This window comes from Triticum dicoccoides, chromosome 2B (assembly GCF_002162155.2).
Source record: "Triticum dicoccoides isolate Atlit2015 ecotype Zavitan chromosome 2B, WEW_v2.0, whole genome shotgun sequence".
NCBI classification, from domain to species: Eukaryota; Viridiplantae; Streptophyta; class Magnoliopsida; order Poales; family Poaceae; genus Triticum; species Triticum dicoccoides.
In genome coordinates, this window is record NC_041383.1 from 88,543,177 (window position 1) to 88,556,744 (window position 13,568).

Sequence of the window (13,568 nt, forward strand, 5' to 3'; positions counted from 1 at the left end):
GTGAGATTTGTTTTGCATTTTCTGTGTGTGTAGATGCTTAAGCTTAAGCTTCTGTCATTTGCTTCAGTTAGAGATTAAAGAAGACTGAAATTGAGTCGATGGTGTATATACTTGATATATATGAATGGTCAAAATACGGAAGTGCTTTTATGAAAGTCAAATATGCAGTTGTCTTCCTGTTTGAATCTTCATTGGTGATTCCAAGTTTGCTGCTTCCCAAAAAGTGGAGATTTGTAGTACGGACAGAACTTCAACCTATTCAACATAGATCTTACACTGACCAGACAATAGTATAATATTTTTTTATTTACGGCCTTAGAATTGTATTGCCACAAAAAAACAGATTTGGAATCTCAAAGAAAGTAGGTTCTTATGCTACAGAATTGTTTCCTCTACTTATAGTTAACCTCTCTATTTTGTTGTTTCTAACAGCCAAGATGAGTGCTCTACACTTACGGCTCATGCTAACTGAATTGGTGATGTTTGTTTCTTCACCTCGATTGACGCCACATGTTCCCTCCAGTGAGTCTTGACACCATGTTTATACAATTAAAATCGCCCTTTGGTTGCTTGAACACATTTGATTAATTGCAAATTTTGGTACACTATTTTGATAGGAGTGTTCTTTGCTTACGTTCACACTTACTAGGTGTTTTTCAAAACGTTTGTTAGAGCAAAGTTCATGTATCTGGTACCTTAGCATTGTTAGCTTTTAAACTTGTTTTTATGTCCATCATCCAGACACCATCTTATGTTCTTCTCAATTTGTGTGCGCGAAAGTTGCAATTCCTTAAAGCAATTATAAAAAATGAGTTACAGTCAATTATTGTTGTATGTTTCTTTTTAATATCTGGATATAGAAATTTAGCTCTGTTATGCCCCCCTTAATTTTTTCATACAGAGCTAATATTTGTCGAGGTATCATAGAATCTGCTAGCAACTATGATCATTTTTCTTGGTACAAGTTTGCAGCTCGTCGGCAACCACATCTGAATCATTGAGTGCAAACTGGTGAGAGCGAACTGGTCTGTTCGGCAGAAAAGACAAATTTTTTGTGGCTGCCAGTTACAGGTTTTATATACTCTTATAGTCTTCGATGTTGTTTTCAGCTCATGTACACATCTATTGCATGTCCATTTCCTGTTGTTTTTGTGCAGTCTATATTTGAGAGGTTTGACCGTGACCGAAGTGGTAAAATTGATGCGTCACAGCTGCGCAATGCTCTTCTTATTCAGTTTCTCCAACTGCACTAGACTTGCTCGTGTCTAAATTCGACAAGACTGGGGCATTAGCAAAGCAGTCCAATATGGAAACTTTATAGAGAAAGTTGACTCCTTCAATTTAATTTGGCTAATTGTTCCAAATCAACAGTACAAGCTTTTATAATATCCAATCTGTTAAAACTTAGTTAACTTTAAGTTTCTATGTTTAAAATATATATTGATTCTCAGTTTTTTCTTCTTATTTCAGATTAAAATTGGTGAAGCATTCATGTTCAAAGCTTAGCTTAGTCAGATTTTATTCAGGAACTTTATTTTATTTGTTAATGTCATGGTGTTCATGTTCTAGGCTTAGCTCAACCAGATAACATGTAGGGAGTTCAATTTTATTTGTTAATATAATGATGGAATCATATATCTCTAAGGTGCAGTCATTAGTCAAGTGTCAATAACTTGCTGGTAGTTCTATTATGTCATGAACTAAAATGTTAAGGAGATTTCTTCCGTTTTATGAATTAACGATGTGGCCAACTGTTGTGAAGTCTCAAAAATGAGAAATGGTTGCCCATCAGTTGGGCTCTTGATTTTCTGCTTGGTTTTGTGAAATACATTTTGATTAGGGTTAAGGTTGGCCCTTGGTCTCAGGTTGCCGCGTCGTCCTCGTCTTCGGCTTGCAAGGGATTGGATCTGGTGTGATTGATTCTTCCACTCGCAAGGTGGGTACATCCTCTGTTTTGATTTCTTCCATGAGTTTTGGTTTGCCTTGCCGGATTGCTTCGCGTCTATACACGATTATACCCAAAGCTCACTTTCCTTTCGTAACTCATATGGGACTTCACATTTGCTACAACAGAGTTGTCAAAAATTCAGTTTACACTGTTAGTTTGACAAAAACTGTCCAAACTGAAAATTCAGTTATAATGGTGTAGGCATTGTTAATCTTTGGGGATAATTGTGGATGTTGTGAAGTGATTTAGATGTCTGCTTTGCTGTGCATACTGGCATCAAATAATTCCAACTTAATCAGTAGAAAATTGGTAACTCATGTAGGTTGGCATCAAATTATTGCCAGTAATACATTTATTGGCAATCAGTACATGATCAGTGACTGAATTAGTACATGCATAATCATCCCAGCTCCCTTGTTCCATACAACTGTAGAAATATAGTCCACAATATGTTGATTTGCATCTTGTTTGAGCTAGCTGGCACTGTACGGTTCAGATGTTGTAGGCTGCAAGCATCAAAGTTGAAGAGGCTATTAACAGAAATAATTTTCTCATATTCTTATTTTTTCTTCAAGTAATTTGTTTTGTTATCAATGGTCTAAGATTTGGTTCTTGATTAAAACTGTCATGCCTCCTTCTTTTTGCTTGTTCTAATCTGCGAAGTAGTGACTGGTCAGGTTGACCTTTTTTTCCAAAAATGAAAAAAAAATTCTACTCCTAGATAATACATTTACAGTACTAAAAAATTGTAAACTGGAACCAGATAGTTTCTTCTTTGATTTATGTGCCGCTTGAAGGTGCATATATGTAACTAATGGCCCGTAGGTTACCATTCTGTGTGATGTGTCATCCATAGACACACTTTTCTTTTCTTGTATTCCAATCACACCCTGTGGTGACCTTGGTTCAGCCAAGAGCACGTGGTGATAGATGTGTCCTCTTGTTTGACAAAAAATTATTCAAAACTTTGCTTTACTGAATGCAATTTGTCCTGTTTTGTCTGAACTTGGTTCAACCAGGAAAATATACTCCATTCTTACTGAAACTTACTGAACTAACAGTAGGAGCAGGGCAAAATGGAGCTGCAACCAAGCTAACAAGAACCAATCTAAAGTTCTGAAGCTTACTGAATCAAGATGCAAGAAGATGAGGATGTAACCAATGCTATACTCCATTTTTATTTACTGAATCTGAAGTTCTGAAACATACTGAATCGTATCTAATGCAGTTTTCAAGTTTAGTTAGTCAACCCAGTCCATTAATTCTTAGCTTAGACTGAACATTTGGTTACTCCAATTAATCCAGGTTACTCCAATTAATCCAAATTACAGCCACTACTCCAAATTACAGTCACTATACAAGATATACAATTCAGTTTAGGCGCTCATCAAATTACAGAACAAACATCCAATTAATCCAACTGGATGATCCACTGGTGATCTAATTCAAATCAATTTCACATCAATCTGATCTACAATGATGTTATCCAAACAATCTCACATCAATTTGTCCATATGACAGCAATTTCTGGGAGGGGCGCTGGTACCTTCAACAGCAGCAGAGCCGGGGTCACCTGGACGAATAAGAAGATTGGGGCCACCTGGACGAAGATCGGGAGCTGCACCACCACTAGCAGAAGCAACAGAGGCGGAGGAAGACGGAAACAACAGAAGAGGCCGGAGTGGCGAAAGACAACGTGCCGACGGCCGAAGCGGACGGCGCAGGCCCTGCGAGCGGTGGTGGTCACCTCTGTGGCAGCTGCGCAGGTGGGCGGCGGTGCTGGTGACTCGAGGAGGACGACAAGGAGGTTCTGCCCGTCAGCCGTGCAGCTGCAGTCCGTCGAGGTGTCACCGCAGAGGAGCAGGTGGGCGGGGGGAAGCTCGCCTCCGTGTGCGCAGGTAAGCAGGGGTGCAAGTTGGCAGCTGCGGTGCAAGCTGAGCTCTACGACGGCTGGGGCGCGCGGTGCCCCGCGGCGACAGGGGAGACGGTGGCTGGGGCACGCAGTGCCCGCGGGCGACGGGGGTGGAAGACGGGTTGATTAGCAAGAGAATTAAAAGGATAAGGGTTTATTTGCAAAATTATAAATGAACTAAGCTGAGGACAAGTTTTCCCGGACGGATAGAGTATTTGATACATATAAATATTGTGCTCAAGAAAGCTTATTTATCACCTATGTATATGCCTTTGAATGTCAACATGTAACTGCTTTATCATCCCCAACATTCAGGATACATAGACGGGGATGACGTTGCTCAAAGGCGAGCACACATTACCGTGTTGAAGGAGTTTTGCCTCTGTTTATGCCTCAAATATCTATGCTGCCTCTGTGCTATCACTACTAGGCCCTCTTTATTTTGTTTATCAATCAAATGTTGGATCTGACGAGGATTTACTCACGCTGGATCTGTACAACTATGGACTATCCCATCCGGTCTTTTATTTAAGCTTTGAAATGAGTGAATTGGATGCTGGGTTTGAACGATTGTGTTCCGTGACTTTTTTTGATGTTATATTATCTATTTCGAACTCTTCTCTGAAGGAGTACCACTATATTTACTTTATTGTGTTTGCCATTTTTTATACTTGAAGTGCTTCGGCAGTTGTGTAAATAGATTGAACATAAATATACCCGGCAGCATAGCTGCCGGGTGCGGCAAGCCGCAATTCCTATCTAGTGCAGAAAAGTGCAGCAACGGACTTGTTCCTTTAATATCAAGTTCTACACCCTAGACAGTAACACACCAAGATCCTAAATAAAAATCAAACCCCAACAAATAGCATACAACAGCACAAGGGCCTAATCGGCACATGGGCAGTTTCATAAACAAAATCATCACAATCACAAGATTGTGTTGTCCGGAAGACCGACACCACAGACAACATGAACACATAACTGATCCCACAGTCATTGGCTCGATAGTCAGCACCAGACAATCAGCCATAGCTCGATGGCTAGACAATCTAAAGGCACAAGGGAGAGAGGGCGGAGACCAGGAACTAACCAGAACCGAGGAAGAGGCGCCAACCACCGCCGTGGAGCCATCATCACGATGCGGGGGAAGTCGAAGTAGTGGCCGAAGAGGAGGCAACCAGTAGGGTTGGCAGTAGGAGCGTATATGTGGCTACGCTCTTGGGAGCCAGTAGTAGTTGTAGGCGTTGGTGAGCACCACCAGGTCAGCCACCTGCACTCGGCGGCAATCAGCTTCCGCTTCCGCTTCCACTTCTGCTCCGGTCTGCAACACAATGATGGAGTCATATCACCAGCAAAAGTGCCAAACCACAACAGAATCCAAACATCAAGACAAGATCAAATCTAAGGGGTCACAAGTTGAAGAAAAATGCAAGACTTGACATGTTCCCAAAAACATAAAAAATGCAATATTTATTTAAATAGAAAGATGAAGGTGTGCATTTTTCAGTCAACTATCAAAAAAGTGCAAAGGTCAATTTGTGGATCTCATGGTATAATATAAGTTGTTCCTACCTAAGTGAGGGTTGCTGCTGTCCTGTACTGGGATGCAATGGAATGCTTCCCCTCTTAATAATAATAACATAGTGGTATCTGTAATCCAGTGATGAGTTTCTTTGCAGAATGCCAAAAACAATCCTTTGTGCTTACTGCTGCTGTCGTTGATATGGTTTCTGTTCTAATATAGTTGCATTGCAAGTTGCACATCACTGGTTGTTGAAAATATGTTTGACGCACTTAAACATGAATTGAATAGTTACATGCAGCATTTTTCAAAGGGGCAACTGAAATAAACTGCGTTATACGAAAATTATAAGGATTGGTAACAACCTGCATCTTGGCGTCGAATCCAGTTTGACCTGCAGCTTCATTGTTCCCAGAGCCAGCCATATCCACCAGCATCAACCTTCCTCCCATCGACGACACATTCAAGATTATCTACAGAACTGACAAAAAGCATAAGATCATACACAGTTGGCCCTTTCAATAGAATCAAGATGACAAGCGCTAACTGCTCATTGCAACCTACTCCCTCCGTTCGGAATTACTTGTCGCAGAAATGGATGTATCTAGATGTATTTTAGTTCTACATACATCCATTTTCGAGACAAGTAATTCCGAACGGAGGAGTACCATGCAATGACTTCGCAAACTTCTCTCATTACAGAGAGTGCTCTTGACAGTACGCCGCTTCATTACTTTTGCAACTTCCCTCGATGTCTTTCCAATTTCATTTCCACATATGTAAGTTGCACTTTCGGATTGCTTCCGCATTACTTCTAGAGTCACCTGCACAATGTATTAAGAAACTTATAAACAGAATGGATGAATCACATCAACTAGCACATTGATCATTGCCACATAGCAAAGTAGTACTGACATCTTTTGTCACTTTATTTCTGCTTCTGAAAATTCATGTGCTTACTGTGATATGGAGCCTTCTATGAAACTATCTGGCCATCCCTAGATAACAAGACAAAACATTTAAGTACCTGATAGCTACTTGTTTAGCTTGGTCACAGTTCAAGTAGTAATTGTTTCACCTGTGATGACACACACAACTTAGGGCAGCAACAATGAGCAATATGAGTTACAGTTGGATCGCCCTCATGCCTGAATCATAATTTCTAACTCGGCACTTCAAATTTGTCATCTAAACTATTACAAACAGCACTCGCAATTCCCAGGCCATAACCACGAGAAATATTACTTACAGTGAGATTTCTTGACACTTAGAATCACCAGTTTTAAATTTGTAACTTCAGATTAGCCACCTAATATACCAGCACACATACACAAGATCAACAATTTACTGGAAAGCATAGTGACAACTCCTAATAACAATTGAAGTACCAGATAACCACTTGTTTTAGGTTGGTTATGGCTCAAATGGTAACTGTTTCAACTCTAATGACACAAACAACTGAAGGCAACAACAGTGAGCAATATCAGTTACAGTAGGTTTCATCTCAACCTTAGAGTCACCATTTTATCTCGGCGCCACATTAGTCATCTAGTTGGGTAGAACCTTATCAGGCAATCTACATGGCCACCATCAACGATGGAATCATCATGGTACCTGTGTGAGGAAAGCACATCATGGCAAATCAGACTAGAACAACAGCGCAGTGCACGAAATCAAGGTTGCGTTACAGCCGACCACCAAGCTAGAAGAAGTTCAAATCCAGATAGTTCCCTCTAATGTAGCACCAGGCCAGTATCAATATCTCAAACACTCAATTGAACTGATATGAGTAAAATGCTATTTTAGAATAATAGAGAGAATAATGTTGGTCCGCATAAGGGATCCAATTTTGGAAACATTTAACCAGATTTTTGTGGCCAAAATCATTTTTAAGTACTCCCTCTGTAAACTCTTAAAGCGTCTTATATTAGTTTACAAAGGGAGTCGATATGAAACATTTAGTTGCAATGGCACTGCTATTACTTCCATCAAAAGCACAAATATAATGATTACCTATTAATCGAAGGTAAAAAGTAAACCAGTGATCTTACTTTTTGTCTCTTAAGCATAAAAAAGTGTGGTCCATGGACTAGACACCTGTCCCAGGGTGCTTACATGCGGCAAGAAAAACAAAAACCTTGTAGGCATGAACGGCTGACTTAAAAATGATACTATGGCTGTTTATGTCCAGCTAGATTGCTGGCGACACTCATCCAGGCTATGTCTTTTAGGTATGAACTTTCTACACACTTTCTTATATCTCGAATAAAATTGTGGCTGAGAACAGATCAAAAATTACATAGCCATGATAATTGGCTTGAAAATCTATAAGGGATCAGTGTTGACGAAGCTCAGTTCCAAAATGACCTTTTTTTATCTTGCCCCCTATAAATAGAACCATATCCTACAGCTTTTTATTTTTTTTGGTCTTCTGCCAGACTACATGTGCAAATTATGGATGACCTACGATGCACTGTAACAGATACACTGTATTAGGAAAATTAAGAAATCAATCTACAAGTAGAATAGAAGGCCATGCAGGGAAGATATTAGCATCTAGGTAGTTCAATGTTGGCAACGGGAGATGTCAAAATAAATAAATTTGTCTAATTAGCAAGAACACTGCCCATTTTACGTACTGAATAGATAACAGTATAGGTAAGCATACATGCAAGATACCATTATCAGGCTAGTTCTATGGCAAATGAACTTTCTACCAACTGGCTTCCATTGAAGAGATCGATGCAGTTCAACCCATTTAACACACTGATATCTAAGCAAGTTACCTTCTGAATGATGCCGGCACCGAGGCGCCCATCATAGTCTTCGATTGTTTCTTGGATCACCAGGGACATAGGTAGACAGGTGTACATACATCATGCCACCACCGGGAACAATGACCTCCTCAATGGCTGCAAAAGTGGCATTCTTCGCGTCCTCGATCCGCAGCTGCCAGTCCTCAAGCTCTGTCTCGGTTGTCGCTCCAACCTTGATGACAGACACGTCACCAGAAAGCTTTGCAATTCTCTCTGCCAACTTCTCAGAATCATATACGGAATCAAATTAAGAGAGTTGCTTCTTTCGTTGTGGAACCCTCGCCTGGATCCCGTTTTTGCTAGTAGCGTCTGCTATGAGGCGGGTTGTAGACTGATGGATTGTGATTTTCCTTGTCGTTCCGAGTTGGTCTATGGTTTTATTCTAAACCAGCAGATCAAGATCCTTCGCTGCGTATTCAGCACCTGAAAGTAGTTGCAGAATATGTGAGAATGTTTAAGAAAGCAGGAAGCATTACAAGATAATAAAATGGGTACTCCTTATAAACAGCCCAAAGACTGAATTCCTAGACAATCCGCGAATGCCTTGCTCCTGCTTTCTGCGAGTTCTTATCATGCCCATTAAATTGAAATATCAGAAAATACATGAATGTGACCATATGATTTTGCTTCCACGCAGGAAATTCCAGACCAAATTGATCTTTTGAATGTTCATCAATCCAAAGGGGTTGATAAGCAAATACTAATGGACCCAACCAGGCCAAAAACTTAAGTATGATAAAGACAACAGAGAACTCTAGCATTTAGAGACCCTGGATATACTATTGGGTTCACATAAATGCAAGATGCAGAACACACAAAACAACCTGAAAATGCTCCACGTCAATGTGGTCTTTGCCAATGCATAAATATCACACAAAGATATCATTCAAAGAGCATTAAATTTTCACTGAATCAAGAATTAAAATTAGTTATTGTACAAAGCATAATCAGCTAATTCCACAAGTTGCTAATCAAGGTGTTATAATGCTTTAGGTACATCTATGCTACATATTGAAGATTGAGTATAACATCTTTCTCTAATATGGGTTACTAATTTCTTACATTCTCCTTATGTGCTATCCTGCATTTTACTAGCTTGGAAACATCCTTTTACGACAGCAATGGTGATCGCAAGAGGGAAGGAGTCCAGAAGGCCGGCAATCAGCAGTACAGATAGCAGGGAAATGAGTGCATTTCTTGATTGCGTTATCATCTCTACGATTTTGACGTCTATACTGCTGCTATTCTCACTTGAAATAAATCTTCTTTCATTTGGTTTGTGAGTTGTAACAACTGATTCCTGTGAACAGACTGCTTATGCTTGAATTTATACATGTACACCTAACTTCAGTAAAAGTGGGATCTGCTATTCTTACATGTGATTAAATACCACATGTCAGGAATTTGCGAGGCAACTCCAGGGCGAGATCAACATGCATTTGGCTTTCACAGATGCCATTGCACATAATGCAGAACTAATACTATATCTACCATAAAAGATAAGCTAACAGATAAGCGAGCAGCAGCATGCTTGACATTTACAATATTAATCTGTTGGTTCTTGTCGTGACACAAGATTATGTAAATTAACGTGTCCTTGAGCTATTTCATAGCTTTTTTCAATTGATTTGTGTGGTCTGCTATATTTCACAGTAGCATATTTTTTAATATACTAGACAAAATTATTTCAACTATTTGAATATATATGAATTGGCAAGTTGGAATAAAATCGACAATGCCTCAACTTGATTACTGAAATCAGCACAGCTTGCTATTTAGATCATAGGGGGGAATTTGGAGGATTCTGTGGAGAAGAGACGAGGTGGCGATGCTTACCCCTGCGTTGGACCCCAGGAACTTGCTGCCCTCCTTGTCCAGGAGCTTGTTGGGGTGGCCAAAGATATGCATCTCCTACACCTCCTCCAGGCCTGTAGTCGAGATGGAGCTTCACGAACATCTTACTTGCCTCCCTTGCCCATGAGAAGCGAGTAAACGCTCCATTTTAGTACACCGTTGCATCATCTGGATCAATCATCATTGCCTACAACCAGCAAGGCAAATCGACAGTGTGACCATGAGATAAGTAATAAACTGTTCTGAATATTTTGGACACTTCACAATGATATAGGAAATGTACCAAATAGCTGAGAAGATACAAGTAATAGTATAGATAAGATACTCGAAATAGCATGGATAATTACTAGAGCCAGTATATAACTAAACCACGAATGAGCAAGCCTGGAAAACAAAGCCAAGGAACCCAACCTACAATTACCAAATATAGCACAATGTCGATGTCATAACCACATGTGAATTATAAAGTAGTCGTGTGTAAATTATTTTTCAACGTGTCCTCCTATAGGTGGAGATCATGATGCTTTTTAACACTTCATTAATTATCCAGTATGTCTTCACCAGAACCAGAAGGCAGTAATGCCTAAACAACAGTACTATCATACTAGTACTCCCTCTGTAAAGAAAGTATAAGAGTGTTTAGATCACTAAAGTAATGATCTAAACGCTCTTGTATTTCTTTACGGAGGGAGTATATGAGAAATGAGCGATAAATTAAATTACTGAACTTACTCTTATCTTAAATAAAATACACAATCATTATATTGGCGTACTAAGACACCTTATTTCTCCCTGTGATTTGTAACAAATCAGCTTGGACTGCAATAGGCTGCAGACCTGTGACTCAAAATCATTTAGAAGCCACCCACGGGATATGTCCTGCAGATATGTACCTACTGCCGAAAGCATCTCCGACTGATAACAAACTCATCCACAGCAGAGTTGCAGAATGCATTACTCGCTTCTACTTCGTGCCATCTCACGAATGTGCAGCAGTGGCGGACTAGCTACAACTACTTAACAGAAAATGACTCCATGCACGTGAACAGGCTCACGTTTATGTTCTTATTTCACTGACGAAACTAAAGAAAAAATGCAGCTAAATGTGCAGCAGGTTTAAACCGACTAAAACCAAGAACCACCACCCCTATGCCACCCTTCCACCCAAACCGAACCTGGAAGGAGGAGAAGAGAGCAGAGGAGGTCGTGGTGCATACCCCTGCGTCTGCGTTGGACCCAGGAAAGAAACTTGCTGTCCTCCAGGAGCTTGTTGGGGCCGAAGATTTGCATCTCCTGCACCTCCTCCAGGCCTGCAGCACAGAGGGAACTTCACGAATAGAGCAACAAAAGCAGCATTGAATCGAGAGATAGAGAAGGGGGAGGAGAGCACCTTGATAGGGTCGGAGCAGAGGAGCCGCGTGGTCGCCCGAGAACGGCAGCAGTGGCCATCGCCTCCTCCTCTCCTGGAGCGCGAGTGACGAGGGAGACGTGGCCGCCGTCGAGCACTTCCGCCGCGTCACGACGGCGCGGATCCGGACGCACCGCGGCGGCCGTGGTGGATCTGGCCGCGGCCTGACCTGCTGCTCGATTTGGGGCCTCGGGTAGGGAGATTGGGTGGGAGGAGGAGAGGGGGAGAGGCTGGGAGCGGCGGCGGTGGGGGGAGGGCGGAGAACGGCGCACGGCGACGAGGTCGCTGGCATAGGCGGCGGCTGGTTTGAGGCGGGGGAGGGGAGTCGGGAGAGAGAAGGAAGAAACCGGCGGTGCTCAGCTCTAGTTTGAAATTATGCTTCATCTGCTATGTGCATCTTTGAATGGACTTGGCTCACACCAATTCGAAGTTCAGAAACAAACTACACATACGCTGCTATATTCACTGAATGCCTTAAAGTGTAGGGGTGAAGCTAATGACAACACTATGGTTTGCAAGAAGTTCGGTACTGATATGACAAGAAAAAAGATAAGAAAAAACAGCCTTAAAACATGCAAAAGAGTGTCATCATAATGTGCAAGAAGTTCGGTACTGATATGACAAGAAAAAAGATAAGAAAAAACAGCCTTAAAACATGCAAAAGAGTGTCATCATGATGTGCAAGAAGTTTGGTACTGACATGACAAGGGGGCAGAGTAATTTGGTAGTAAAAATTGATTCCAGAATCATGATTGCCGATAAGCATCAATATCAGACATCTACTGTTGAACAAGGGGAGGTGACCAAATATCTTGATTTCTATTCAAAAGTATGAAGCAAACTGGATGCAATAAACAAGCATTGGAATTTTAATCATTTTATAAAATCTTAGCAAAATTACAGTAGCACGCCTGCAAATGAAAGCATGTTCAGGTAGTGACAATTGATTACAGAATCATGATTGCGGATGAGCATCTATATCAGACATCTACTGTTCAACATGAGGAGGTGGCCAAATATCTTGATTTCTATTAGCAAGTATGAAGCAAACTGGACGCGATAAGCAAGCATTGGAATTTTAATCATTTTATAAAACCTAAGCAAAATTATAGTAGCACGCCTGCAAATGAAAGCATGTTCAGTGATAGTGAACATACATAGATAAAATGACAGTAGTATGCAAATGAAACCATGCTTGGTGGTGGTAGTAGTACCGGGTGATCCTGTCGTCGGTGCGCACTGAACTCACTTGCAAAGAGCTGGGAATAAATATGCGTCGTCTTCTGTTGATAGACCTGGACATCGTTGTTATTCCCCATGTCGACACGAAGCAAATACTGGGCCTTGTGCACTAGTCGACGGTCCTTCCCCACCACACGGGTATCGTTTACGACTAGGTAGACGACGTCGTCTTGATGGATACTCAGGACAGGGAACGACGGAGCAAGCTGTCCCAAACCAGCAGACTGGTAGTTGGTGTTTGCCCAGATGTCTCGGACGCTGCATTGGTAGCTTATGCTCCACCCTGAGTGGTCAGGGTAGAGAGTCCAGACGGTCAATCCATATTCTTCGCCGGGCTTGCGTTCAACAAATTTATTGAAGGCAAGGAACTTGATGGAGCCACGAACAGAGGCCACGGAAAGGAACTCCTCAGCGCAGAGGCCGCCTGGATAGTGGGAGGCATCATAGTTTGGACGTCCTTGGGGCAACTCAATGAAGCTGAACTTGCAGCCTTGGTTCAGATCACAGAGCACCATGCCTTGGTGGAGATCCACCCAGCAGAAGGTAGAGCCCCGATAAGAGAAGCATGAGTGAATGGAGAAATCCATGGCGATGTTGGGTGGAAGGGGCAGGCAGCCGGGCTTCAAGACCCATTCTTTGGCAGACGACTCCCACCCACAGCCAGACGGCGGCTCGGGAGAACCCTGGCATGACCCAGACGAGCTCGGCAAGAAGGTAGCCACCCCCGGTCCCGGTGGCGTCGCACATGACGACGGCCGACTGGTGCCCCGTGGCCATATACTCGTCGTCGGAGGGGATAGGGGGGATGACGGAGAAGGAGCCATCCCTGGCGTCGTAGATGAGATAGGCTCCCATCTCCGCAATCG

The 13,568-nt window shown here is 41.9% G+C and overlaps 1 protein-coding gene across 7 annotated transcripts; it reads right to left on the reverse strand.

The window, feature by feature from the left end:
• Nucleotides 1–2,229: 2,229 nt before the first annotated feature.
• LOC119362291 (kinesin-like protein KIN-10A) lies at nt 2,230–12,148 on the reverse strand. 7 transcript variants are annotated; one of them, XR_005173295.1, is made up of 9 exons: nt 11,443–12,148; nt 11,270–11,362; nt 10,035–10,239; nt 8,169–8,621; nt 6,892–6,996; nt 6,051–6,206; nt 5,748–5,863; nt 3,495–5,181; nt 2,230–2,454 (listed from the first exon to the last, which is right to left on the reverse strand). XR_005173295.1 is itself a non-coding variant. In XM_037627489.1 (4 exons), the coding sequence occupies exons 2-4, from the start codon at nt 5,786–5,788 to the stop codon at nt 2,349–2,351; spliced, it is 378 nt and encodes a 125-aa protein (XP_037483386.1). In that variant the 5' UTR covers nt 5,789–5,863; nt 6,117–6,885; the 3' UTR covers nt 2,230–2,348. The 7 variants fall into 7 exon arrangements, 3 of the variants coding, with proteins under 3 accessions (XP_037483386.1, XP_037483387.1, XP_037483385.1); XR_005173297.1 differs by having other exon boundaries at nt 4,951–5,181; nt 5,748–5,855; nt 6,117–6,206; nt 11,443–12,131; XR_005173296.1 differs by having other exon boundaries at nt 4,951–5,181; nt 6,117–6,206; nt 11,443–12,131.
• Nucleotides 12,149–13,568: the final 1,420 nt, after the last annotated feature.